The 27667-nt window shown below is 38.5% G+C and overlaps 1 protein-coding gene across 1 annotated transcript; it reads right to left on the bottom strand.

The window, feature by feature from the left end:
• Positions 1-1782: 1782 nt before the first annotated feature.
• CNGB3 (cyclic nucleotide gated channel subunit beta 3) lies at positions 1783-18697 on the bottom strand. The gene is made up of 7 exons (XM_064441775.1): positions 18536-18697; positions 15692-15851; positions 15185-15282; positions 11816-11934; positions 7170-7316; positions 3330-3510; positions 1783-2175 (listed from the first exon to the last, which is right to left on the bottom strand). The coding sequence occupies exons 1-7, from the start codon at positions 18695-18697 to the stop codon at positions 1933-1935; spliced, it is 1110 nt and encodes a 369-aa protein (XP_064297845.1). The 3' UTR covers positions 1783-1932.
• Between the last annotated feature and the right edge of the window lie 8970 nt (positions 18698-27667).

The raw sequence follows: 27667 nt of genomic DNA, 5'->3' as shown, positions 1-27667 counted from the left end.
TTTTCCCCCTTCCATAATGTTTTGACAACTCTCTGAATAAAAAGATGTGAGAACCATATATTGTAATGAATTCATAGATCACTATTAGTCAGAGAAGGCCTCATTTATGAAGCAGTTCTGCAATATTTCTAGTTTAGGGATTGTATTGAGAAGTTCCTGGATGTGCAGTAGATGAATAATCCTTTATGATGCATCTTAGCAGTTTCTAGCTCTGTTGTGGCATCCTTTTTTTCTTACATATCAAATAACAAGTATCATATAATAAATAAAGACAGTTCTTCCCATGTAGCAGTTGAGCCTTGACCTCACGGCTAATGTGACAGAACCTTCTTTGGAGGCAGATTTGGTTTTTGGTCATGTCAGAGGATGTGTGGAACATACAACGTATGGAATTCAGTCATCCAGCTTTTACTCAGGCAAAGCTCCCACTGATTCTGGTTGGGCTGCCAGCTTTGCCTGTGATTAAAGAAGTTCAAAGGCTTTAAAGAACAGCCCTGCAGAATCCATAGCCCGCAGGATCATACGTAGCCTGCAAAGCGAATGTTTGCTTTTGGCAGGATGCCTTCTTTGGTTGGCTGGTCAGCCGAGGAGCCGTGAAACCTGCCCTTACGGTTTCTTGGCTTGGCCTCTGCATAATGGTTTCTAGTTCCCAGAGCTGTTCATCCAGTGGGGACTGAAAGCGGATAGGAGGGAGATAGAGGAGATGGAAACCCATAGAAGAGAAAAAAGTAATTGATAATTAAGCATGAAACACAGCTTCAGCATTTTGTTTAATATTGCCTCCCTTTCTGTGATGAGCTGATGCAGAAGGTTGACAGTGTGGGAGCTCCTTGTTAGGAAGCTGTATCCATCTCAGCTGTGGTGCTCATAAAGGGTTTACTTTAGTACACAGGTACGATGTAGCTCAGCCCCATTACTGGGGCACAGGGCTCGCTTTGTACTGTCAGTCGAGGTCTGTGATGGAGGTGAACAACTGGAGCATTGGTTGAAACTATGCGCCACAGAGCCAGAAAGTGTAAATCCTGCTTTTTATAAAATAGCCTTTATTTTTAAAGTGACCAGTTTAGATACCAAGGTTCTTAAAAAACTTAGCCAGTATCAACTGCTTGCTCTTCAGAGAGCATTACTAATGCCCAACCCCTTGAGGAGATCGAACGTGTAAATCAGCAGCCAAAGTTAAAGGTCAGCCCTGGGGTGGGAGGGAAATATCTGTTTGTTCACCAGAGTCGAAGACAATTGGAGCCAATGCTCGTGCTTTCAAAAGGCTGGTGATAATTCTGCAATCTGCTCCCCCCTTGTGTGTTTTGTGACTTTATCTTTTGACAATGGTTTTGTTTTGTAGCCCTCTGTCCTAACTTAAAACACCCAACACGCAGCATCACAGCTTTCTGCACTGAGCCACGCTGGTCACAAAAGCAGGTCACTGATTACAAGTATAAGGGGAGGAGAGAGAAGAGTTGAAAGAAACGTAAGTAACCTCAGCAACAGTAGGGCAGTAACAAGAAAAAGGATAACTATGGGAAACCAGAAAATAAAATAGAAAAGAACACATACGAAAATTAAGAGCAAACTGAGCAACAGGAACACCAATAAGAAAGCGAGGATAAACAGGAGAGGATAGAGGAGAAGCAGGAACAAGACAGAGTAAGAGATAAAGGACAGCATGGATCAAACAAGAAACAAGTGGTCCTGAAATACAATCTGAACTCTAATTCCTACTGCACCAGAAGTTCTCTCTTCAGGCTCAAGGTTAAGAGGTAAGTATATAAATAAATTGTCCAGCTGTCTCAGAAGAGAGGGAAAGAAGAGGAGCAGGGGTAGGCTTTTCTTTTAACTAGTGTCTATGTTCAATCTTTTGTACCCAAAAGCAAAGTCACGCTCGGCCTCTGAATTCAGCAAGACAACAGATGGGGCCACGGCCCAAAGCACCATCTATTTCTTTTTTTTCTCTTTAACTTCAACTGTAAGGATCTCTCCTTCTTCTGCTCTGGGAGATGGAGACATACTAATGATCAGAGACTCATTAGTGGTGGTTCTCTGCATAACTGCAGGTGGTTTAGGCTTAGCGTCTGCATTCGGCTCTTCCTTTTTTGCAGGGGGTGCAGATGAGGCCGCAGGCTCCACGGGTTTCTTCTCCTCAGACTCAGGTTTACCCTGTGCTTCAGCTTGAGTTTCCTGGAAACAAAAAGTTAAATGTTTTCCAATGCTGCAGAACAAATTCAGGAAGTAGTTCTATTATGTATGCACAGTGGAAAGGCACGGCATGGATACTGTGATTAATGGTATGCAACCTATGTAAATTTGTATTTAGATGCTAAATATCAGTTTCTAAATGAAAAATGCCATTTCAGAATCAGAGTGTCAACATAAAACCTAGGAAAAGCTTGTGGATAGCGATAGTATCTGCTGCTTTTTAATACAGCAAGATGAAACAGGCGCGTTTTGGGGCACACAGCCCTTCCTTAGGTCTTGCCTTCCTCTTATACTAATACAGAAAGAAAAAGTATTATGTAAATCTTGACATATTGCCCAGTGCCCCAGTTCCTTGGCCATACCTGTTTGCTATTAAGTTCACAAATACACATTAAATTGATCAATGTTTCTGTTCCAATCATAGTGTTGTAGTCATTGTATAAGCAAAGTTCTTTATTTAACTTAAAAAAAATAAAACCACTGCCAGTTCAGCTATGAAGACAGAAAAGAGTTCTGCCACTTTTGGGTAAATATGTTGAACTGAGCAGGTTCTTATTAACATTTCTCAGAGCAGAGTGTAATGTAGGAATGACTTTCATCAACTATAATAACAGCTTTCTCATAAGTGCAATGCATTAGAGATTTTGTCAGTTTTAGCTGTGTGGGCTAAACTTTAATTTTCCTCTTCAGGATATGTGACAACCAAAGATCTGACTTTGACTTGGAAAGTTCACCATGTGCTTGAGTCAGCTGGATCAGATTTCTGTGTTAGGATAGTTCTGTATTTACTGTTGTTTACATAAAATTGGAAGATCAGATGCCCTTAGGGTCTTTGTAAAGTCGATTTTGTCCTTACTTTCTTTGAGGATTTTTGGTTGCTTGCTTTTTTCCTAGCTTTTTCTTTGCTTTTGTTTTCTTTGCATAGAGTCCAGGTCCAAGAAGATTTGAGCCAAATTTTAGAATTAGAGTTTACAGAGATTAGGTACAGTGATTATATCTCAGCTACTGGGAGTTTTTGCTGTTGACTGCAGTAAGGTTACATTTTCATCTACTCTGTTTGCCCAGGCTCTCTCATTATCTTTCCTGTTTCTCTCTTCAGCACCTGGAATAATCTACTCTATTTTCTGTGGCATTACCTGAATGTCTTGTTCTCTCTTCAGCTGCAACAGCCTAGCAAGGCCTTCTTTTCCTTTACCTCCAAACATCACTTTAAATAATGTGGGAGTTTCCTGTTTCTTCCCAAACAGACTGCCCAAGCCGTGTGGCTGTTTCACTGGTGGTCCTGGAGCAGGTTTCCCCTTCTGCTTCAGCAGCACTCTGGAGACAGGAAGGAGCAAGAACACGCAACAGTGCTGTTAAACCAAGCAAAGTTCCTGCAAAGCTAAGATGTCACATTCATGGATGAAAGTCTGGCAGCTTTTCCAGCCGATTTTTTTGATCCCAGGTCTAGTGACAAAAGCCAAGCTGGAAACGGTAAGGATTTTAACCTAAGCTCTCACAGAGGTGGAGGCTACAGTTCTAATATGGACTTAGATTCGTAGAATAATTTCGGTTGGAAAAGACCTTTAAGATCATTGAGTCCAACTGTTAACCTAACACTGCCAAATCCACCACTAAACTGTGTCCCTAAGCACCACATCTACCTGTCTTTTAAATACCTATAGGGATGGAGACTCAACCACTTCCCTGGGCAGCCTGTTCCAATGCCTGACAACCCTTTCAGTGAAGATGTTTTTCTTAATATCCAATCTAAACCTCCCCTGGTCCAACTTGAGGCCCTTTCCTCGTGTCCTATCGCTAGTGACTTGGGAGGAGAGACCAACACCCGCCTCTCTACAACCTCCTTTAAGGTAGTTGTAGAGAGCAATAAGGTCCCCCCTCAGCCTCCTCTTCTCCAGACTAAACAACCCCAGTTCCCTCAACCTCTCCTCATAACACTTGCTCTCCAGACCCTTCACCAGCTTCATTGCCCTTCTCTGGACATGCTCCAGCAACTCAATGTCCTTGTACTGAAGGGTCCAAACTGAACACAGTACTTGAGGTGAGGCCTCACCAGTGCCGAGTACAGGGGCATGATCACTTCCCTGCTCTTCCTGGCCACACTATTCCTGATACAAGCCAGGATGCTGTTGGCCTTCTTGGTCACCTGGGCACGCTGCTGGCTCATGTTCAGCCAGCTGTTGACCAGCACCCCCAGGTCCTTCTAAACCAGGCAGCTCTCCAGCCACTCCTCCCCAAGGCTGTAGCACTGCAGGGGGTTGTTGTGACCCAAGTGCAGGACCCAGCACTTGGCCTTGTTGAACCCCATACAGCTGGCCTCAGCCCATCGATCCAGCCTGTCCACATCCCTCTGCAGAGCCTTCGTACCCTGGAGCAGATCAGCATTCCCGCCCAATTTGGTGTCATCTGCAAACTTACTGAGGGTGTACAGATCCCCTTATCCAGATCATTGATGAAGATATTAAACAGAACTGGCCCCAATACTGAGCCCCAGGGAATGCTACTTGTGACTGGCCACCAACTGGATTTAGCTCCATTCACCACAATTCTCTGGGCTTGGCCATCCAGCCAGTTTTTTACCCATAAAACAGTATGTCCATCCAAGACATGAGCACCCGATTGCTTACCTATATCCTGGAGAATAAAAAAGTGAAGGCTCAAATTAAGGTGTCACAAAGCAGATGAGAGTTTTATAAGGTGAGAAGAAGTGTGGAGGGGGATGGATGCCTCATTCCTGAGGTGGAAGTCTCTTACCTGGCCTTCTGGATGCAAATTCAGAGAGCATTTAGTGCTCAATTTGGAGTCCAGCTGATGCTTGTGAAAGTAATAGTCTACTAAACTAACTCAGCATGGTTCATCTCTCATAGGTCAAGTTAGACAGTGGTACTTATTTTGGGTCTTCTTCAGTAGAAGATACCCCGAGGATATAAAAATCACTGCCAATCATGTGGCAGACTAGATTTTCACACCCTTCTGTAGCTATACTGATTTGCAACCATAATGACAAGAAGTGAGAATGAACGATGAGGGTAAAGACTAGATGACAGTTCCAAGAGAGATGGAACCAGTGAAAAGCAGAGGCTTCCCATACTTTCAATTTCTATTAGGTTACTGTACAGTTTTCAAGGCATCTTTTCTATCCTTGCAAAAGCCCTGACTTAAGGCCTTTTATGAACAAGGACTATATGTGCAGTCTGAAGTACAGTAAATCACACAATACTATAATTTTCTTCAGCGTCTTGTACTTTGTAACTTTGGGAATTTCAGAAGTGAAGATTTAACTTTTTTTAAAATTTTGTTGTCATGAATTTAAAAAGTACACTTCAGCAGCTTGCATGGGTTTATTACGTAAAGTCCATACGGTGACTATCAGGCAGGTGATAATAGAACAAAGTTCTTGGTTGCATATCTCCTTTGAGTTTATTTCAGGGAGCCCTCTAAAGGTGTGGGATGGCCAGTGCCACCCTACTGCGGATTCTAACATAAACCTTCCAGGGCAGAGCAAATGATAACTTGATTCCAAACTGCACAACTGCAATATATACCAAAACAGTGCACAAATCTGTGGGTGCCTAGTTTTTCTAGAGACATGGCTGACCATACACAGAGCACAGGAGTTCTGGAAGAATTAGTGGATGCCTTGACAAGTGAGCAGAATACATGGCCTCCAGCACAGGGCAGGTACTGCATATCTTTAAAATTAAACAGGATGACCTGCATATAGGCTGATATCTGAAGAGGGCTTTGGGCCCAAATGGGAGTGCAGATACGAAGGATGAATGATTATTATCCATCTGTCTGGAGGTTATCTGGAGGAAGCAGGATTTAATGGCTTGGCAGGATACGTTTAGGTTGGGCTAGAAAGCAGAAGAAGGTAGTGTGGGACAGAGAGACAGAAATAACAAGTAATGATAGTCACACAACTGTTTAGAAAGAATCAGGAGAAAATCCAAGAAGGATGAATGCTAGGGACCATCAGTCAGTGGATTTGTTCCACCTTTCTACCTGCTGATGCTGGTTTTGAAAATTGGGCAATCGGCCCATTCTGCATCTAGGTTCCTTGTGCCTCAGGGACGCATTGATTCTCAAGATACTGTCGTTTGACAACCAGGGCTGTTGAAACATGCTGAATGCAACCATCTGCTAGCACTTCCCTAAACAAAATGTCACTCCTGTGCTATGTTTAGCCTTCTCTGGTGGAATTTCAAGTCTGGGAACAACCTTCCAACCTTTGACAGCAATGCAAGTTAACAGCTGAGAACAATAAGAGTGCTGAAGTGTAGTAATAATGACAACCTGTTTCATGTATTTGGACCTTTTGCAAGGTAGCAAGGTAGTAATGTTGTCATAATTTTATGAAAAAATCTGACAATATTTTGCCCTTTCAAACCTGAGGAAGTGGTGATCCTAGCAAGCTACAGCCAAAGCAAGATGAAAAGCAGATTGGATTTAAAATCCCATTTTAGAATCCATTTGAACAAAATGCACACACCTCTAATCTGTGTACTTCCATCTTGTCAGGCCTTAATTTAAATCCATTCCTAACTACTGCTAAAGGTTTTGGAAATGCATACAAGTCTGTGGGTGCATTGAAGTGTATCTCTGTAGAATTAATTTTGAGTGTTTGGTTGCATCTTTGAAAACCTACTCCTTAACTGACATCTGTCCTGCAGTTTCTTTCTTGACTGTGTAAGGAATCCTGATATGCATCTCTATCTCCTATTTTGTTACCTTAAATGCAGCAAAGAAGGCAACCACATTCAGGACACTGTTCTACTTATCACATTTCCACAACCCTTGGAATCCCTGTCAAGACTGTGACTTCCACTAGGTACTACCAGGCAAGCCTGACCTCTAAATGCAAATGTGTTTACTTCTGTTACCTTTCCAAGAAAGGACTGCAAATCTGTCTAGAAGCCACAACTGTCCATTCTGCAGCTAAATAATGTGTTTTAAAAACTGTTATTAGAACATACTTTGCTTTCTTCATGAGAAGTTTTTCTGAGTCAGGATAGTGCACCAAGATTTCATTGAGTGTTTTCTTGTCCAGAATGAAAAGGTTGGCAAAACCATGAGCCACCACGTCGGCAGTCCTTCGATTTCCCCCACCTGCAGCTAATAGGCTGGAATGAAAGGAAACATCATCAGTCATATCATTACTTGCCCTAGTGAGGAATTAAAGTCATTGTAAAGCTCTCTTACGTACCCAACTGTTCTATCTGATGTTCTGTAAAGTCCTTCTGCAGTTGGGATTAGAAATACCTTCTAATTGTCACTACTGGTTTGGCATATGTAGGTGCTAAGGACTGTAAAAAGTCCTGCTGGATAGAGATGTTTCTCCCAAGAGACATCCGCTGCAAGGACTGCATTCATTCTAGTCCTCATGTGAACTTGGCATTTCCTCAATTTTATTGTTGAAAATTATTTACATCAGAAGTAGAGCAGCACAAGTCTGTTATTACTGAAAGTTATTTACAATGAATGAATGATTCTTCAAGAATTTTAATCTTCCTAAGTGAGTAACTTCTGTGGGACACTGGTTTTCAGTTTTCTCACATACCACAACCCACATTTGAATGTTGGCAATTGAATGATATGGATTAGGAAGGTCTTTCAAGCTGACAGTTACAAATGTGTCTGCCAGAAAAAGAAGGCTATTTTGTTTTGCAAGTAAGGCATTAGACCAGTTTAGCAAGCAGCAGTTGGCCGTAGGAAGGATATCCAAATTAGATGTTGTACAAATAAAAATTCAATTGTTCATCTTGCATTAAGCAAATGAAATGAAGACACTTCACTTCTCAGCTGTGGAGATAAGCAAGAGAAGTTGCATTTTGCTCTTAGTATTAAAATTGCTTTATCACTGTATTCAAGGAGATCTACCCTAAAATTTGTCCTTTAAATATTTCTCAGTGAGTTAGTATTTTTGGAGAATATTTAGTAATCTCTAAATTTAAAAGTTATTAATAAATTATACAGTGGACCCCATAAAACAGGAATTACTACTTATCCAAAATATTAATCAATGATGTATAAATATTGGATTTAATATTAAATATATTTCTAGAACATACTTATAAATATTAGATCATACAGATAATATATTTGTTTTATAAAGGATAGTATGAGACCTCTGCAATGGCGTGTACACAGGTATTTTTACACATACACATACCTTCCCCCAGTGTTTTTCCGCAACCCAAGATAGCAATCAATAGATGAACTCAAGCTGAAAATGCAGTATATCGTCTTCCTTTTAAACAATTCTGTAAATTCCTCAGATAGAATAAAACTATTTGCACAATAAGAAATGCAGCTAAAGAAAATTGCAAACAGCTTTTGAGTTCTGATGAATCACTTCTCAACAAGTCATTGAACAATCATTTTCAGGTTTCTTAACAGAAAGCTCATTTTATCGAGGCAGACTAGGACTAAAGAGATGAATTTTTTCATTATGGTGATGATGTGAGGTGAATTTTGCAAGTAAGGCAGTCCGTGCTCAAACAGAGTCATCTTTGACTAAGGACAGCATTATGGACTTCAACATGGAACCTGTTTTGGCTGGTGTGCTAACAGTTACGTGATAGACCAAATTTAAAAAAATAGCTATATTTGCCTTGCAATTGTTCTTCATAATGTAGTATCTATGTTAATAGAGAAATTTGCCTTTTTTACCTTACATTTTTTACTCCAGTTGTTAGCCTGAAATGCTATAATATTAATATGATAACTTTTGAATTCTTATGCTAGCAAATTTAATTTAGAGGTATAAAGTTGTGAGAATGATGACTTATTTTTTTACTTTTTTTAATAGCAGATCTCTGTTGGAAGCTGCTGTTCATTGAAATTAGCAAATTGATCCAGGGAATGGTGTGCATATCAGCTGAATCTGTAGGGTTGTTGTGTCTCAGCTCAGACCTATGTGCTTACAGGGAGAACTGGTAAGTCAGGAAAGGAAAGTAGGTCTGGATCTTGCTTCTGAGCAGGATGTCAAACACCAAAGGGCAGAGCTGCCACTTTGTGGAAAATCCTGAGCCAAAGTAGAAAATGTAAACTTTCACAAAGCTAAATACCCCCTTTAGTTTTGGGTTTGGGTTTTGGTTTTTTTTTATTTTTTCAAATACAAGTTAAAGTTACAAAAAAGCTGAAAGGCTAAAGCTGAGACCAAACATTTAGAGATCTTCCTGTCAAAAATTTAGATTTAATGGCAAAATACTTTAATTTTTCCAGAATTACCATTTTCTGATAGGAAATTTTTCTAGTGAAATAACAGTAAATGGATGAATGAGGACATCTGGCTTAAAGCGTAAATTTCTCTGGGCTAATGAAGTGTTGTGTTATAGTTTAATTTCTCTCTTTCTCAATTGTTTGCGCAGACAGGCTCTCATTAAGGCAGCAATCTGTTTGCCTCTGATTCTGAGATTATTTTGCTTCCTCAAACTGATATTATCCATACAGGAAAGTAGTAACGAGGGTAAGATGTTAATTGGGAGGCAAATCCCATTACTTAATCTGTTTCTGTAATAATTTTCTATCATGAAATTGGCAAAGGACTTGTTTGACATTAGTCTTGCGTCGGCCTTCTAGTATAATTTGGGGAAATTTTCTGAAATAAATGTTTCTTCTTTTCTTCAACTCCTTTGCCCTCAGAGACTTTTTAAGCATCATTTTCGTGCGTTTTGAACAGAGTGAAAATAAATAGCAAGTGTCTTACAAATCATGCAGTTAAACCACTCAGAAAGAGGCTGATATATTCCTCTAAACAAATCTTGAATCAGAAATCAGAAGGAAATTGGTCTGATATCAGGTGATAACCACACAATGAATACTGAGGGGAAAACATGGAAGTGCTAAATGAAGCAATATTTCATCCATTACAGAATTTTTTTTTCATTTTCTTCTGCTATACAGTATTCAGAAGACCTTGAAAAAACTTACCTAGAGAGGTGTTATATAAACTCTATTTTCTAACACTTCGCTGCAAGGGAGAGGAAAAATCTCTACCCATACACTTAGTGCTTCATGTCTTTTCTTCAATTTTAGAGATGTCTGCCAGTTGCTGTGTATTTTCTCCTCAAGTTTATCCACTGCCTGTCATTTATATGCAAATTACATGTGTCTGAACTGGTATGTTGTCGCAGTAGGCCAATGATGAATAAAACAAGGCTAGAAGTGTAGGTTTATAGCACTGCTGAGGGTTTTACTGGCCGTATTGGCAATTATGTGGAGAGTAACATATACTGGGAAATGAATCTTTAAAGGCCGTTGTGTAGTTCTCACATGGAAACAAGTACTCGCCTGTGTTAGATCAAAAGTTTGAAAATCCCATCCTTGTTTTAAAACCAATCATTATAATTTCTCAGTTTAAAAAATGAAGTCCTGCCTCCAAGTACAAGACTAATAAATAATTGAAAACTGTGTGTGTGTTAGATATCTGGGCTGCTGTAGCTTTGTCTTTTATCTTTTAATTATTCAGCTCTTGCAGAAAACTGGTGCACTCTCAGCCTTTGCACATAACTTACAATACATCATTTTGTTTTGAGGCTTTGCTCAAGTATTATATTGTCACACAGAGAAACACCTTTCAGATAACCTTCTCTCAAAGAGCTGATATAATTTCACTTTCCCACTCATGAAAAAGGTCTGTATCTATGGGACATATCAGGTGTTTTCCACTTGAGGTCTAAGCAAGTTCTGTACGCACATCACTGGATAAATGGGAATGTTTCCCTTACCGCAAAGGGAGACACAAGTAGAAGATAAATGTAAACCTGGCACAGAGCTGATTGTCGCTTTTCCAAAGGCAGATTAAAGCTACCAGCAAGAGGATTAGCAATAACAGGAAGGCAGCTGGAAGATATCAAGAATCCCGTTTATCACATGCAGCAGCACATGTATTTTATTACTTTTCCTCAGGCCAACCTCAGCAGGGGATGCAGTGCCTAAAATCTAGCACTTGGTTGGCTAATTGGGGAATATGGCCCATAAGAGTTAATGGATTTTGCATAGCAACCACATGGAGAATATAAAAAACCTTTGTAACCACCTGAGAAAAATTTTCTCGTCCAGATAAAGTCATACCCAAAAATCTGTTCTGTCAGCTTTTTTCTTGTTTTGTACGCTCTTAAACAAATACATTTTCAAATGTGGATGCCTGATTTTTGGCAACTAATCCCTACTTCAGCTCCGAAATGAACCAGGCTTATTTGCTATTTTAGATTTTTTATCTCCTTTGTTGGAAATTAATTATAATTTTTACCATCTGCTATGTAAGGGCACCTAGTCTCATTCTACAGGCAATAAAATGCATTTGGTCCTGCTGTACTGCAGACCTCAGAACAGGAAGATTTGTTAAATCTTTTAAACGCTGAATTAGAAATCTGTCTGTATATCCCTGTGCACATTGCCCAAAACACTGGTCTCAGATCTTGCCAGAGTAGTCTCTGATGTTTCACTTAGATTTTCCTTCGCTTATGTGTGTCTCCTTGCTCAGTGTCATCTTGGTCGATCCTACCAACTTTCTAGCCTCCCCATGGTAGCTGTCACGCTTACCACAGAGAAGTTAAACAACCACTGATTGTTTGACCAGTTCTAAAGAAAGTGTTAAAAATAGTGTTGGACCTACCTGATCTCCCCAAATACAGCTCCTGCTCTTAGTGTAACCAGGACTTTTGTACCATCAGGGCCTCCAAGGACTTGAACTTCGCCCTGTTTAATGATGTACATCTCTCTGCCGATCTCTCCCTGGGCACACAAGTACATAAAAATCCCATGTTTTAGCAGGACAGTAGTTTTTTTTGCTAGAATAATCTGACAAAGTATTCTTTAAATATCTTTCCACTCTCTCATAAAGAGGTTTACTGGTATTATGGAGAAATAAATGTTTGTGCTACTTTTCCTAGCACTAAGCACAAGGAATGGCTTTGGCAGATCTAATTGTGATGTGGAACAATATTTGAACAGGAGTAAGACTGTCTAGGCCAACCTGGAAAAAGAAGACTAGATAATCATCATGATTGTAGCAGTCATTTGCATCAACTATTCTGGTGGAAACTAAAGTACTTCAGTAATGTATTTAATAACAAAGAAGTGCAAAAAAAAAAAGCCTATGCTTTATGGTCTAAAAAGCTTCAATCTTTGTGCTGTTATTTCTAATCATCATCTAATTTAAAAGGAAAATAAGATTAAACAATCATTCAAAGCTTTACTTTTATGTAATCACTGGATGATTTAAGAGATTATTAGTTTATTTATTATCCTTCACATGATCTACTAGGATTCAAAGCATGACATCACTATATGCAATAAAAAGCAGGCAAACTGGAGTAATGTAATGCACTTGACAAACATGATTATAATGATCCTCACAACATCTCGGTAAGACAGGCAAATAAATATTTTTCTGCTCATGCAGCCAGGGTAACGGAGGCAAAGCAGCAATGTCATTTTAAAAGTGAAAAGGGAACAGCAACACAGCTAGAACAGATTATATAGCACTTGCACTTCTTATCCCTTCACTTGCACCTCCAAGCCTGCTTGTTGGAGCCTCCTTGGTAAAGTACTATGAGGCCAACATACATCCAAGGAGGAGGTAGTTCCAATAGGGTTTTATTCCCTACTACATGTTGCAGCATTAATAGGATTACTGTGGTTGTTGGCCACATAATAGATCTATACGAGTGAGCAGCCTTTTAGCTCTGAATCAAGGTGGAATAAAATGATGCTTCCATTTCTTGTAATCCATCCTTTCTGAGAACTGCTTGCATCTGACTGCAGGATCAAGACAGTGAATCTGTTAGTGTCATTTATTATCTCTGTTGTGGCGGAGTCCCAGATGCAGCCTAAATCTTCTCATGCTGTGCACTGTACAAGCAAACACACCAAACTACTCTTCCACCCCTCCTAGCCAACAGCAATTCTGAGATTGGTCTTTGAAGGGACACACCTGATCCTTCAGTGCATTCACAATTGTTTAACTTCACTGTGGAGTCAGTGGGACTAACTCAGCTTTCTGGAAGGGGATCAGATGCTTAACTCTTGGAGGGAGAAGGAAGTTAGTGAAGATCCTGCACCGGAACTGCTAAAGACAAGTTAAGGGGTTCTGATGGTCACTTGCCAGAACAGTAACAAACTGATACTTCACCCTCCCTCATGCTTTAATTACATCCAACACTGCCTATGAGTGTGTTTACATACATTTTGAAAAGAGATTTGGGCTCACTTGGTCAGAAGCTGAGCTGTCTGCCTGTGTTACTGTAAGGCCATGTTTGAACCGAAATGTTAAGAGAAGATAGATGTCTTTGCTAAGGGACAGTGAAACAGCATTCAACTGGAAGTGGAGGTGGCTCAGAGCTGTGAGTGAAGGTAGAGCAAGATCAGATCCTGCTGTAAGGACCAGTATGGGATGCAGTGTATTTTCTACATTCTTGGATAATTCCAGTTAAGAATCTCTCAATACACAAATGAAGCACATGCAAAGTGTCATAGATTGGGGTCTGCTGGGTAGGTTTGTATGTATATTATGTATATAGGTATAAAAAAATTAAGCTTGCTCCATTTTAAATATTAAAACTTCATGAAGTATCATTAGGTAAGCCATATTTACACTGAGTACTTTCCCATATTGCTATACTTTTATGTTTGATGATGTAAGTAATAAAATCCGTGTTCGAGGTTGAAACTTGAGAGCACATTTGTTATTATTACACAGAGTACCTTAAAGACTTTTATGCTATTTCATTACTCAGGATTACTTTTATTTAAAGGACACTGTTAACTGATAGCTGAACTCTTTTTCTAAATTACATACTACAATTTTGATTTGAAAGAGACAAAAATGCTCACCTTTTTGCAGACAAAGTCACCAGGTAAATACACAATGGATTTCAACCTTAGCAGCATGTCGTATATCATCTGGGTATCGCACCCCTGTTAAAATAGTTAGAATTGATTGCTTTATTAATTTGGTAACACAAGAGATTTTTGGGCAGCAAAACCCAACAACACATGAGTGATCCAGGGATTCAGTTCCAGTGGAATGCAAACTCAAAACATCATAAGTCTCAGCTTTTAGAGCAGAGAAAAGACTGAAAGAATTGTCCTTTCAGATACTTATAAAGTTCCCTTTAGGTTGAACACCTCTTCATTTTTTACAAAGTAAGCTTCTGTACATCTAAATTTGGTGTGGAAGCTCATTTACTGTTATGTTCACAGCTTCATGGGTCTCTTGTGAGATTTTTTTTTTACTTATCCAGAGTGAAATAAAACCCAGATCATGTCAAATGTTGGTATGAATCTATTAAGTCCATGTCTTCAGCAAATATGGCAGAAATCATGAAAATACGTAATGTTTATACAGAGATATCATGGGTTTTTTTGCAACTATCCTAACAAACAAATTAGTGTTAAGGTTACTGTATGTTGAGACTACTTCTAAAAATGCAGTGTCTCCTTGGTTCTCTTGTCAGAAATCCAGTCTTAAGTACCACATTTAAGTTGTATCTCTGGAAAACTATCATGATAACAAAGAGAAAGTTCCTTTGCACAAAAAGTTACTAAACAGTAGCATTAACTACATCAAAGTTATGTTGCCAGAACACATAGCATCAGTGATCTCTCGGGCAGTGCCAGGCAGTATATGGCAAGGCAAAGTGAACAGTATTAAAAATTACATTCTTCTATGTCAGACTCTTGAGATTAGTTGCACTCTGAAATCACTTATAGTCTGACCATAACATCAGCTTTAATATGTTGATAGAACAGGACTATGTCTTAATTTAATTTCCTTTTTTTTTTTAATCTCTGCTTTGACACAAAAATTCAAAGGCAGGCAGTTGGCTTTGTCCTGTCATGTCTCCATTGACTGAAACATTTCTTAGACCTATTTTGCCTTTCGTATTAACAAACGTGTTGTTAAGTATTGCAAGATGCACAGAACAAGGTTTCTGTCTCAGGAATACCACACAATTCTCCGTTTGCCTGTGAAACTACTTGCTTTGAATAAGTCAACTTTATTGACAATGGCAAAGTTCACATCAATTGCAATGGCCAATTGCATTTTGGTTGGCATCTGCTCCAGTAATTCTGATTCATCTGTTAAAAAAAAACAACAAACAAACTCTGTTAGTTAGAAAATATAAAGGAAGAATGAAAGAATGTCCATAAAAATGAGCATTGTACAGAAAAACAACTTAGTGGAGCTATTCTAGCGTTTATGAGTTCAAATGAGGAAGCTGCTAATATGCTTTTACTAAGATATTGTCTTTTCAGTTACATATCCTCTCTAAAGTTATAACCAGAATGTTATATAAATTAATAGAATCTGTGAAATAGTAAATGTCATATTGCTTTGGAGTTTTTTATTTTCTAAAGTAAACTGAATACCCTCCTCACTTCTCGCATGCAATTCAGAAAAGAAGAAATATGAATTTCACCCTATATCTGTATTTATACAACCACCCTCACTTGGGGTTGCTACATAACTGGAATTGGAAAGCCTTACCCAGCATTCCCTGAGAGTCCCACGTGTATTCATACCAGGTTCGAACCCGATTTTGGACCTCTCTTGGAATAGAGTAAGTGTTCATATAGGAGACAGTGTTGTCCATACAGGATCGGTAGTAGTTCTGTCCTGCTGTAGCTGCTCCAATTACATCTCTCATCTGCAAACATCAGTTGCTGTCACTACACATTTCAGCAAAAATAGTCTTGATTTTAATATCTTGTCAACAACATATAAAAAGAAAAAAACATTTGTTTGCAAAATCATTGATTAATTATTCATTCAGACCCATGTTTTGAATAGGTGCTTCATCCGCTTTTTCAGAAGCATTACGTATTTAATCTAATTCTATTGGAAAGTCTGTATTTATGATTTCAAAACAATCATTTGTGGCTTTTAGCTTATTCTTCTGTCTCATATTTCTGGACATGGATGAAAAATATAGACAATGCTTTTCTTAAAGATCCATAATGAAGATATTGCGTCTTTGGTGTGCAGTACAAATTAGAAGTGAAGCAAACTGGGCTAAATTTCTGTAGTAACATCAGCTGGCACCACTAAAATTAAGGTCCTGCCACTGTTCAAATAGTAAAGTCAATCTAGATCAGTCCTAAAAAAGCACTTTTGGCTGAAAGTTGTCCTTGAAGATTTGAATGCAGGAGCATCATTTAGCATTCCAACAAAAACATAATTTAGTTTTTAGAAAGTGGATGAGTTAATGTTCATAGATATTTCTTCTTCAAAAGCATAACTATATAGACATGTTTTTAGTCAAGTGGTTTCATAATGCAGTGGCCAAGGGTGAGTGTGCTGGTGGGCTGAATTCTGCTCTTTATTACAGAGATGCAATTGATTGCAGTTGGAATAACAATTTTTGGGCAAACCAGGAATAACTCAGTAATTTTAAGAGCTCTTGTAAACAGGAACTATAACAAAGTGCAGTGAAGCTTTTTCTGTAATAAGTCTTGAGTCTGCTAATGACTATGCTGGTCACAAAAACTAATCTGCAGAGTCTTCTTGGGGAATGCTGCTTTCATTGACAGCTATATCAATTTAGGATAAAATTATACATATGTAAACTCTGAAGTTTAACCCAATATACTTGAATTCAATAGTTTTCCAGAATAAATATTTTATATTAACTACTTTATTTTATTTTTGGTAATTCTTGTTTGGGGATGAATTTTAAGTCCCGTAGGCAAGACTCTGTTTTGTGATGATTATATCTTCTTGCACTTGGAAACAGCAAGAGACATGCAATTTTTAACTGTTTGACTGAACTTTTCAAATCCTGTATTCAAAATAAAAATTACATTTCAGTTTTCATCTTTATTTTTTCACAATAATTCTTCCAACAACACACATGTACAAATCAAATGGTCTGGAATGATTTCTACAGGAATCCGTTATGACAGAGTCTCAGGTAGGAACCATGACATTTGTTTTTCTGTAGGCAAGGTATTTTAAAACCTATGGATCTAAAGCGCAAGTTTAATCATTACAAGCTAGAAATATTTCAGTTATGTTTTTTTGAAATATAACTGATTTGCTGTGCTATGGACTTTTTTTTTTTTTTTTAATTCCTGCCAAATGAGAACCAAGAGAAATAGAAAACAGTTAATTTTCAGGTTAACAAATGTATTGTAATTTATAGAAGAGAGCAGAATCCTAGTTTGACAAAAAAACATGGGATTTCCATTAACAGCATTCTATTGGCAACGTATCGAGCATGACTTATTCAATAATTTTATATATATTTACATATTCATATCACACCTACAATTATAATTTTTATATCAGATTTAACAGCACAGTGTGAATGTTAAGGACCTGTATCCTTGGCTGTGAGGAAGAAAAAAGGAATTATACGTAGTTTCAAGGATCATCCCTGTCCTGCAGAGTCTTGGCTTTAAATCAGCTTGTGTGCAAAAGGGCTACAAAACTGGGAAATGATTAAACACATGTATTTGTCAGAAGAATAAATACAGATGTCAGTAAAATAGAGGGACATTCAGATGGAAGATGAACTTTTTCCCAGAGCGAAACTTCATTAAATTGAATATATTATCACTACATTACAGTAATTTGAGTGTATCTAGTTATTGATTTCTTGATGTACCTGACCAATTAAGCTGGAGAAGACAAAGACCCCCAAGAAAAAATTCAGCAGTTGAAAAATTATCTCAAACAGGGTGTGTGGTTCTGGAAGGCCACCGATGGTGATTAAAGTACGAACTGCCCAGTAGTAACACCTCAGATACCTGTGGATACAGACAGCATTTTTGTTATTGACTATAGGTCCTTAGGTGGTTGAAGTTAAACATGTATCTTCCTGAGTTGGGCCTTTCAGTCCAAAAGACCTTCAGCATTTTTATAAAGGGTTATGATTTTACAAATGGTACAGTTACGTAAATCATATTCAGCTGAAAGTTCTCACTGATAGCAAAATAAGAATATATGGGAAACACAGCGGTTACTTACTGTTCTCCAGTAACTCTATGCAGCATTACAGAAGACTTCTGTAACAAATTGCCGAGGTGAACATTCCAGCGTTAGAACACTACCAGTGAAGATGCCATGATATCAAAAGCAGTGTAAAAGTGTTAGAGGCTTCCCAGAGTGTATCTGTAGCATACTAGATGCACACACAGCTGAACGTCTCTTCCATGGCTTCATTTGATGACACCACTGTGAAGCCTTATGGTGTGCACGACAAATGTAGTGTTGTCCTTCTCGTGCCCATTCATTTTCCTACCCCTTTAACCACATTTGGTCTTCCTCCCACTCTGCTTCTGAGCACCCTTCCCTGGCTCTGCGTCCTGGCTTATGTCAAACATAAGTTACATGTTTCCCCAATCGGAATGTTAATGCAGCTTCTCCAAGCCACTTCATTTTTTCAGCACTGAAAGGTTGACTCTGCATTAACTTCTCCTGGTGGCTGGCCTCCACTACCCCTTCTATCACCTTAGCAGACACTTCCTTGCCTTCTTCACTACTCTCCCTCATGCCTGGGAATAGCTGTCCATCAATAGCTGCCAAACCACCTTGTTAACAGCCTTGAAGGCATTTCTCAGACCTTTCTTGATCTAGAAGCCAAATATAGCAATGAGCAATGGTCAGTCACTAAGACTCTGCTTCAATGTATGGCTTATATTGACTCCTTCCCTGTATCCATCCGCTGTCTTCTCATATCTGAATTGTGAGCTCTTTGGCCAAAGACTTTTTGTTCTGTTTCTACAGCCCTCTTTGTACAGCCTTGTTCATGACAGAGTCTGTTGCATTCAAGTGGTGTATTTCTATTAGCATGAAAAAAACAAAGGACCTAGACAGACTTTTTTTTTCATTTTATTTTTTGAGGATAATCATACTAACTCTCTTTTATATATATATATAAGAAGTGCCTTGGCATTTCTAAGCTTCTGTTTTGAATTTCGTTCTAAAACATCGCATCACTAGTAATGCAGCATCCCCCATAATGTGCATCTGGAATTAATTAGTTCAAATCATTGTCATGAATGTGCTGTCATTTCCTTCTTTTCTGAGCTAACAAGTAATTGGTATAGGAATATTTTTAAAGGCCCCCTATTAATTAGAATTTGACTTCCTAAGTCTCTGTCAGCTTCACTAATGATTAGGGGTGGAAGTTCATTTTCCTTAATTGTACAATGAGATTTTCTATTTTTTCACATATGACTATTGCTTCTGAAGCAAGGAAAATTCCTTCTATTTGTTGAATTTAATGAGTTGGAAATCAAAAAGAAAAACAAAGAAGAAATACTTTTAGAGACGTTTGTTTTGAAATAGACAGTCTTGCGTGCATCTTGTCATGCCTATCCTGTATCTGAGGCCACCTGCTCTGCTTGCAGACTTCAGATGTACATTTTAATTTGGTGGCCTCCACTTTTAAACTCCTCTCTTTCTAAGATATAATCTCCACTCCTATTAATAAATGGTTCATGTAACAATACATTTGGAGGGTCAGTTTTGTGTAAATATGAGAAAACAAATTCACAATAACAACCAATTCCAATGAGGGTTTTTACTCAAATAACTCAAAAGTGTTTCCAAGTCTTTCACCTAAAATGTCAGGCTTCACCAAGAAATCAATGCTTTTCATTACGATGTCACATTTTTCTTGGTTGCAGTTTAATGAAATGCAGTAACAATGATCACTTTTACCATAGTTTTCTAGTTTTAGATTTTAACAGCCAGAACTGGCTGTTTTAATTGAGAAACTCATTCCTTAAGTAAAAAAAATCGTTGCATATCTGCCATCATATAATTTTTCCTTCTTGAGGCTGCAAAATGAACAGCTGGATTACACCACTATAATATTTTCACTTGGATCCAAAAAGAATCATCACCATGCATGCTTCCAGCAAAGTATGCGTGACAGCTTTCTCTTAGACTTCTGTAGCATAAATAAATAGTAAGAAAAAGCCTCAGATCTGTTTTTGAAGAACTGCAGATTTAAGCATAAAATTATGTCTCTAGCTTGTCTGAGGGGAATTATCATATAAAGCATATTAATATCATGTTCATTTGCCATAACTGGAGAATGCTGTAGTGATTGAAACATGTATAATTTATGAATATAAAAATAAAGACATTAACATTACTTCTGTGCTAGTTACTATAGGAAATGAAAGTAATTAACCAACTCCCTCACCCCCCAATGGCCTTGGATGCCAAGCTTGCTAAATCCACCATGATAGACAATATAATCTTCATTCTGGGAATGTCTACAAAGAATGAAAGCAGCTCATGAAAGGAATTTAGGGGTCGCGTTCTTCTTTGCAGTCTTGTATATCCAAAATGTGAGAGGTTTTCATTGTTTTCAGATCTGTCCACCCTTTTCTGAAGGTGTAGTTAATACAGTATATTCTTCTGTAATTTTGCCTCAAAAGAAACTTTCTACGGGCAAAATCACATGACATTTACTATCTCTTAGGCACACATTTTGTATTTTCTCCATTTACGCATTTTACTGTTGTTATTTTGATCTGAAATTAAAATTACAGAGTTGAAATATAAAGCAGCTTTTTCTCTAAGAAGGGGAGAAATGAGATTGTAAATTATGTTTAGGGAAAGCCAGAAAAAAACAGAGTCCTATTTCAAACAGTATTAGCAGCTCTGCTTCCTACTAGCTGGTGTCTGGAAACCATCATTGTTTACCATACGGCTTACTAGCCTGCTATAAAGTTACTGTTGAAGCAAACAACATGAGACGAGAAAAGGATTCTCCCTCTGCACAGCATACAGAGTACATTCATCCCTCAGGCAATCAAACTACCAGATTTTTCCCTAAAATAAGTCCTAGGTATGAAGACATTAAGAAACACTGCAAATAAGATACCTTGTAATATTGTGCCAATAGAAATATCTTTTTCATAAAAGCCCATTTCAGAATATGCTAAACTTCATATATGATTTTGGTTAATACAAGTAAATCAAACCTTTGTACATGTGGCTATCAGATTCTGTCCCTCTGCCCTGCTCTGGTGAGACCCCACCTGGAGTGCTGCCCCCAGCTCTGGAGCCCTCAGCACAGGGAAGACATGGACCTGTTGAGCGAGTCCAGAGGAGGCCACAAAAATGATCTGAGGGCCGGAGCACCTCTCCTACAAGAACAGGCCGAGAGCATCGGGGTTTTTCAGCCTGGAGAAGAGACGGCTGCGGGGATACCTCACTGTGGCCTTCCAGTTCTTAAAGGGGGACTATAGGAAGGATGGGGGCCATCCCTTTGGCAAGGCCTGTTGTGACAGGACAAGGGGTAATGGTTTTAAACTAAAGGAGGGTAGATTTAGACTGGATATAAGAAAAAAGCTTTTTACATTGCAGGTGGTGAAACACTGGAGCAGGTAGCCCAGAGACGTTGTGGAGGCCCCATCCCTGGAAACCTTCAAGGTGAAGTTGGAAGGTTCTCTGAGCAGCCTGACCTAGTTGAAGATGTCCCTGCTCGCTGCAGGGGGGTTGGACTAGATGACCTCTGTGGTCCCTTCCAACCCAAACCATTCTATGATTCTATGACTTTAAGGTGGTATTCACACATCCATTTCAGCCCAGGGAAGCATTGTTTCAGGGCTATCATATTTGACTCCTCTCAGATTACAACCAGGACAGGTTTAAGCAGACTAAATAAGTGGCCTTTACAAACTGATACTCTAATGACCTCCTTTTTAGTCCCTCTTTTTCTTGAGTGCCTTCATCAGGTGGCTGTGGGTATGATGATCTCAGACAGGATCACGTAAACTATAAAGCTTTTGTCTAAAAAGTATGGCTGCAAGTACCAGGTCTGAAAGCGTTAGGTCTGACATACATGAGTTGGGCTGTGCCTTCACAGATTGTCTGGAGACATAAAACTGCCTCTGTATAGCAAGCACTGCAAGTGGACACATCAGAGCTATTGCAAGTGCAATGTACAGCTGATATCCATGAGACACGTTTAAAGATATGCCAGTCTTAATGCATATTGGGCAATGCATACCAAATTAGAGTTATTCTAGACACATACAGTGACCGTTTTCTGGGACTTCCAGATATCTGCTAAGTCTATGCCCAGAGCAGGAAAGCAGCAAGCTATATAGAAATGACATCAGTATGCAAATAGATGTCTTGGTTGATTAATATGCCAGAGAATTTTGCAAACTACTTGTGGATGACTTGCAAACAGTGGAAGAAATTTACCATGAGTAAAGTGGAATGATTTGTTTTCCCTAAATTTAATACTGACCTGGGGGTTTTGCATGGGAATTTCAGCTTCCTAGTTTTACTTTCCCTTATGGGTGGTGATGAGAGAGACAGATAACTTCCATGGGACAATTCAGACCAATGACATTACATTCCAGCTTTGACCCCTTTTCTAGAGGATTTGTCCATTTTGCTGAGGAATTAGGGACACTGATCTCTTTTTTAGGTAGTTGGATTACATTGTAAATAAACACATATAGTTCAAATTGTTCTCTTAGCTGTAATTAAGAGGCCTTTTCAATATCTTGCTGCTGTGGTTACATAGGCTTTACACTATGGTGTTGCACCAGGGATGCTGTCCTTCTGCAATAGGAGAGACTGAGGCCCGCCTGCCTAATTATGCCAATCTCATGAGTGCAGTTTTAATGCTGGGAACATCTTGTGTGGCTAATTTGGGTGTGTTGTAGGGGAGTGAAGTTGTCTGCCTTTTACACCTCAGGTCAAAGGCTTTGACTGAAGGCTGCCATGCAAAAGACCGAAAATCTTCTTGGACTAATACTAACACTTTAGAGTCTAGACATGAGCTGGAAAAGAATACAGCTAGCAGAAATTTGCAAAAAGAGCTATTTTGATAATTTTGCTGTGGTCTGAGTGCTGTCTACAGCTGTTAGTTATAATTTGAAGTTCAGTTAGTATGTCTGCTCGGTAACATATATATAATAAAATTGATAAGGGAAACTGCTCTCTGTATATTCTTTTTAGCCTGGAAAGGAAAAAAAAAGGGTCCTAGAAGTGCTGACATTTTTAAGAACTGGTTTTGGCCGTAAATAACACAATTTTATGTACGCAGCAGGGATTCTACATAAAACACTCACACCACTAAATCAGTGCCAGATCATTTGCTTTGGGTCAGTGTAATCTGAGACCACTAGAACTTTGATTTATTTGTCAAACTGCTTACTGTCATTTTTTTAATTAGCTAAGAAGCTATGTTTGTCTCATCTTCTTTCAGAATGTGTTCCCATTCTACATCTTCATACTACAAATATTGACAACTCTGCTGCATGAAAGGAAATTACATCTGCACTACTGTGCTATAATATATACTGCAGTTCTGAACACTTTTTTCTGACAGATTTTCCCAGCTTGTTCTTAATTCCTGCTTTCCAGAGAAATGGATGCACCTAGAAGTATCTTTTCTGATATGTTTAAATTCACATTGCATCTCCAATAATAACTAATGTTTATACAATGCCTCTCTGTCAAAAATCCCCAAATATTTGGCAGTCAGATCATATGTCAGGACTGATTCTCTGAGGTGATGACTATCCCATACAGAAGGCATTTGCTGTTAGTGGGATACCAAGCTATACTTTATGACATGCAGCTCAACATGGGATACTCTTTGGGGTTAAATGTATGTGGGACCATGTAATCCAATATGAGTTAGATACAGGCAAAAGAATAAAGTCATACATTTACTAACTAATGTCAAGATGAAGTAGATTAATGACTTAATGATCGTTACAAGGAAATATTCTAATATGCATTTTATTTCAGCATGTCAGTTTAATGCAGACCTTGAATTATCAGCTTATTATTATTGTTTATAAAAAATTCTGTCCTAAATCTTATGTGATTTCAGTGTGACATCATTTGAGAAACGTTTTTGTTTCCTCATGGAGAAGGTATCACAAAATACTAAAAAACCTGCCCATTGCTTCTGGGTGCAACTGCATTGTCTGTGATCAAGCCAGCAAATAATTTCTACCAATTGTTTCCCTGAGTGAAATGTAAAATATTCTTGTCCATGAAAACCAGGAAGACTTCCCTGGCTGTTTTCCTGGCTGTTCTGAAGAAACACTAAGAATTTGAAGACTGAGTAAACACTTTACTTTTGAAATTTTCAGGTTGCTCAGTCTTAGTTACCTTATTTTTTTTAATTATGAGGCAAGTATTCTCGAGAATGTCAATAACAAAAATAGCTATAATGGAAATTTGTCCTGCATTTTCCTTGTCATATTTCTGGTAGCTTTGATCCTGTGAATAAATACCTATATATTACTTCATTTACATAAGTGGTCCCACTGAGCTCTATGAGCCTGCTTGCACAGTGTCTGACTGCAGTACTCAAACTGTGTATTTTAGTGGTTTGTGGAAACTTCAGCCATGTCTTTTTTTTTTTTTTGAGAGAATTGTAACTATAAAAAAATCAATGCTGCTTAACACAAAGTGTTTTACTCTCAAAGGCTGTTTTCTTACCCTTCAAGATAGTGACTTCATACCAAACTTGTGAAGTCTGACAAAATTACACGCAAGAGGAGCATATCTCCAAGAGAAACACGAAAAGTTGTTTAAAGGGTGATTTATGACAGCAGTAGTATATTATATGTGTTTTTGCAAGAATGTAATTAATGAACAAATTGAGCTTCTGTGGCTTTAACTATATTATGGCTTTTGAAAGAAATGAACTTTCATACATCTGAACCTACTAGATATGTTTTTATATAACTACACACAAAATATATTATGACTTTGCTATTTTCTCTTGCTTCCTCTCCATCATCTTAATGAATGTCCCTTACTTGGCACCAGCCAAGGATTTTCTAGAAAAGTGTACCAATATCCAGTCCTTCCCACTGGAGACAGTCTGCCACATGTTTAAGCATGACCTGCTCAAAAGATTGTAGAAAGTGAGTGAAATTTTTCCAGACTATTCACTACAGAGTTTAGAAGGACTAAAAGGTTGCATTTTAGTGACACAATGCTGTGTGGCAGAAAAAAAATCTGTGCCTCTTATCCCTTTGAGGATTTGTTCTGCAATCCTTCTAACAGTTCCCATGTGCATATGCAATCAGTAAGTTTAATTTAAGACCATTGTTGCTTTCTAAATGTTTAATTAAGTTAGTGCTTAGCACTGACTCATAAGCCTATAAAAGCTGAAAGTGATAAACTGATTATTCAATCCACCTGCCCTCCAAATATGTGTTAGTAATGAAAGCTGCTAATCAGCAGTCATGGTGCTAAAAGTTTGCTATCCAAGCATGTGTAAAGTAAGGGCATACCCTGTAAGCAAAGGCATGGGAAAAGGAGAGGGATGCAGGAAGGGGCAAATTCAACAAAAAAAAATTCAACAAAGTCTTTCTCTTGCAAGAGAAAAGGACTTACATGTTTCCTTTGCCATCATACACCCATTTAGTGCTGCCAAGTCCTTCATAGTCTGAAGCCCAATAATACATGCATGCGTTAATGTGTAAGATAAACAGCAAGTATCCAGTTGTTCGAATGACCCTATAAAAGTCAACAGATTCCTGTAAAACAACTTAAAACAACTTACATTTTCCCTTCCTTTCAATATGGAACCCATTGCTTTTTTGGATCAACTGTTTATATTAAGCACCTACTAAGTAGTTCCCCACCTGTATTGAATCATAGAATTCTTAAGGTTGGAAAAGACCTCTAGGATCGTCAAGTACAACCATCAACCCAACACTACCATGCCTCCTAAACCATGTCCTCAAGTGCCACGTCTACACGTCTTTTAAATACCTCCACGGATGGTGACTCCACCACCTCTCTGGGCAGCCTGTTCCAATGCCTGACCACTCTTTCTGTAAATAAATATCTTTCCTAGAATATTTGACAAAGGGTTATTTTCAAATGATGGTTCCCTGAGGACTTTATAATCCACTTCTTTAATTGGCTATGAATATTTAAAGAAATTTGAAGCTATATTAATGAGGCTAGAGGGTTAATGTGTTTGCCAAAATCTGTTCAAGAAAGGCTCTAAACTTGTGAACCAAAGCCAAGAAATGTCTGAGGTCAGAAATAAACTGCTTTACAGGAGCTGTGCTAGGAAGCCCGCAGTAGATCCACTAAATAGTATGATTTAGTGGCTACAGCAGGAGTTATATCACTCCTAATCCCCGTTCTTATGCTTATGGCCAGTTCTTTGAACACCAATGATGAACTACTTAAGAACCAAGCAACTGTCTGTTTAATACAATAATGATCTCATTGTTTATCCTCTGTTTAGTGCATGGGGATCAAAAGAAAGGTCTCCTGGATTTAGCTCTCCATTCAAGTATTCATACATGCAAGGGATAAATAAGCAGGAAAAGTACAGGGCTTGCCTAAACACAGGGAAGCTGGTACATAAAACATTTGTCTCTACAGCTAGAGTTCAATGCAGTTTGCAGTGCATAGTAACTGAGTGTGTGGTTTTATGAAAGTTTAATAAGTTCTAGCTAAGTTATGTCTATAAACTAAGTTAATAGAAGATAATATCTCTGTGGTTGCTTCTGTATTATGCATTCCTTTGCTGGTTCTTCAGGCGCCATTGCATGCTTTCTTTTGCCTTTCCATGCCATTGAGCAACCTACCTGTGTGTACCCTTATTCTTTAGGATGTGGACAAATGAATGTCACATCTCTGATTAAATGTTGGTGTGCTTCCAGGACAGCTCTGTTTAGGGTCGCAAGCTATTGAGAACAGCAAATAGCTGATGTGATCTAGTAATATTGCAATATTGACCATGCCAGGTCTTGTGCACAAGTTTGAATCCATGCAAGTGGACTCCTGATATCTGAGTAAAGGTTCTGGAAGTCTTTGCTATAATATAATATAATATTTTTCTAGGCATATGTTGAATCTGCCACAATGCATAGATAAGATGTAGTAACTTTTTTCTAGATCTATACCTACAAACTCAGAATAATGAGTTTGAGAAAAGAATCCACCCAAGCATATACACTTACTGTGTAGAAGTTTAGTTTGACATTATCCAGTTCACTGGTTGCCTTATTGCTCAAATGGCGACCACAGCAGGATCTCAGATCCAACCAACATAGTTACATTCAAATAAGGTGCAGTAGTTTGGACAAGCAGCTCATCTCTTTTATATTTTATATTTGAATTTTATATTATGACTGCCTGAGGAACCTGGATATATACAAGTCTACGGGACCTGATAAGATGCATCCCAGAGTCCTGAGGGAACCGGCTGATGTAGTTGCCAAGACACTCTCTATGATATTTTAAAAGTCACGGCAGTCAGGTGAAGTCCCTGGGGACTGGAAGAAGGGAAACATTGTGCCCATCTTTAAAAAGGGTGGAAAAGAGAACCCAGGGAACTACTGTTCTGACAGCCTCACCTCTGTGCCTGGGAAGATCATGGAACAGATCCTCCTAGAAGCTATGCTAAGGCACATGGAAGACAGGGAGGTGATCTGAGGCAGCCAGCATGGCTTCACCAAGGGCAAGTCCTGCCTGACCAACCTAGTGGCT

The sequence above is a fragment of the Phalacrocorax carbo genome, chromosome 2 (genome assembly GCF_963921805.1).
Source record: "Phalacrocorax carbo chromosome 2, bPhaCar2.1, whole genome shotgun sequence".
Taxonomy (NCBI): Eukaryota; Metazoa; Chordata; class Aves; order Suliformes; family Phalacrocoracidae; genus Phalacrocorax; species Phalacrocorax carbo.
This window is presented reverse-complemented; position numbering and strand designations above follow the sequence as displayed.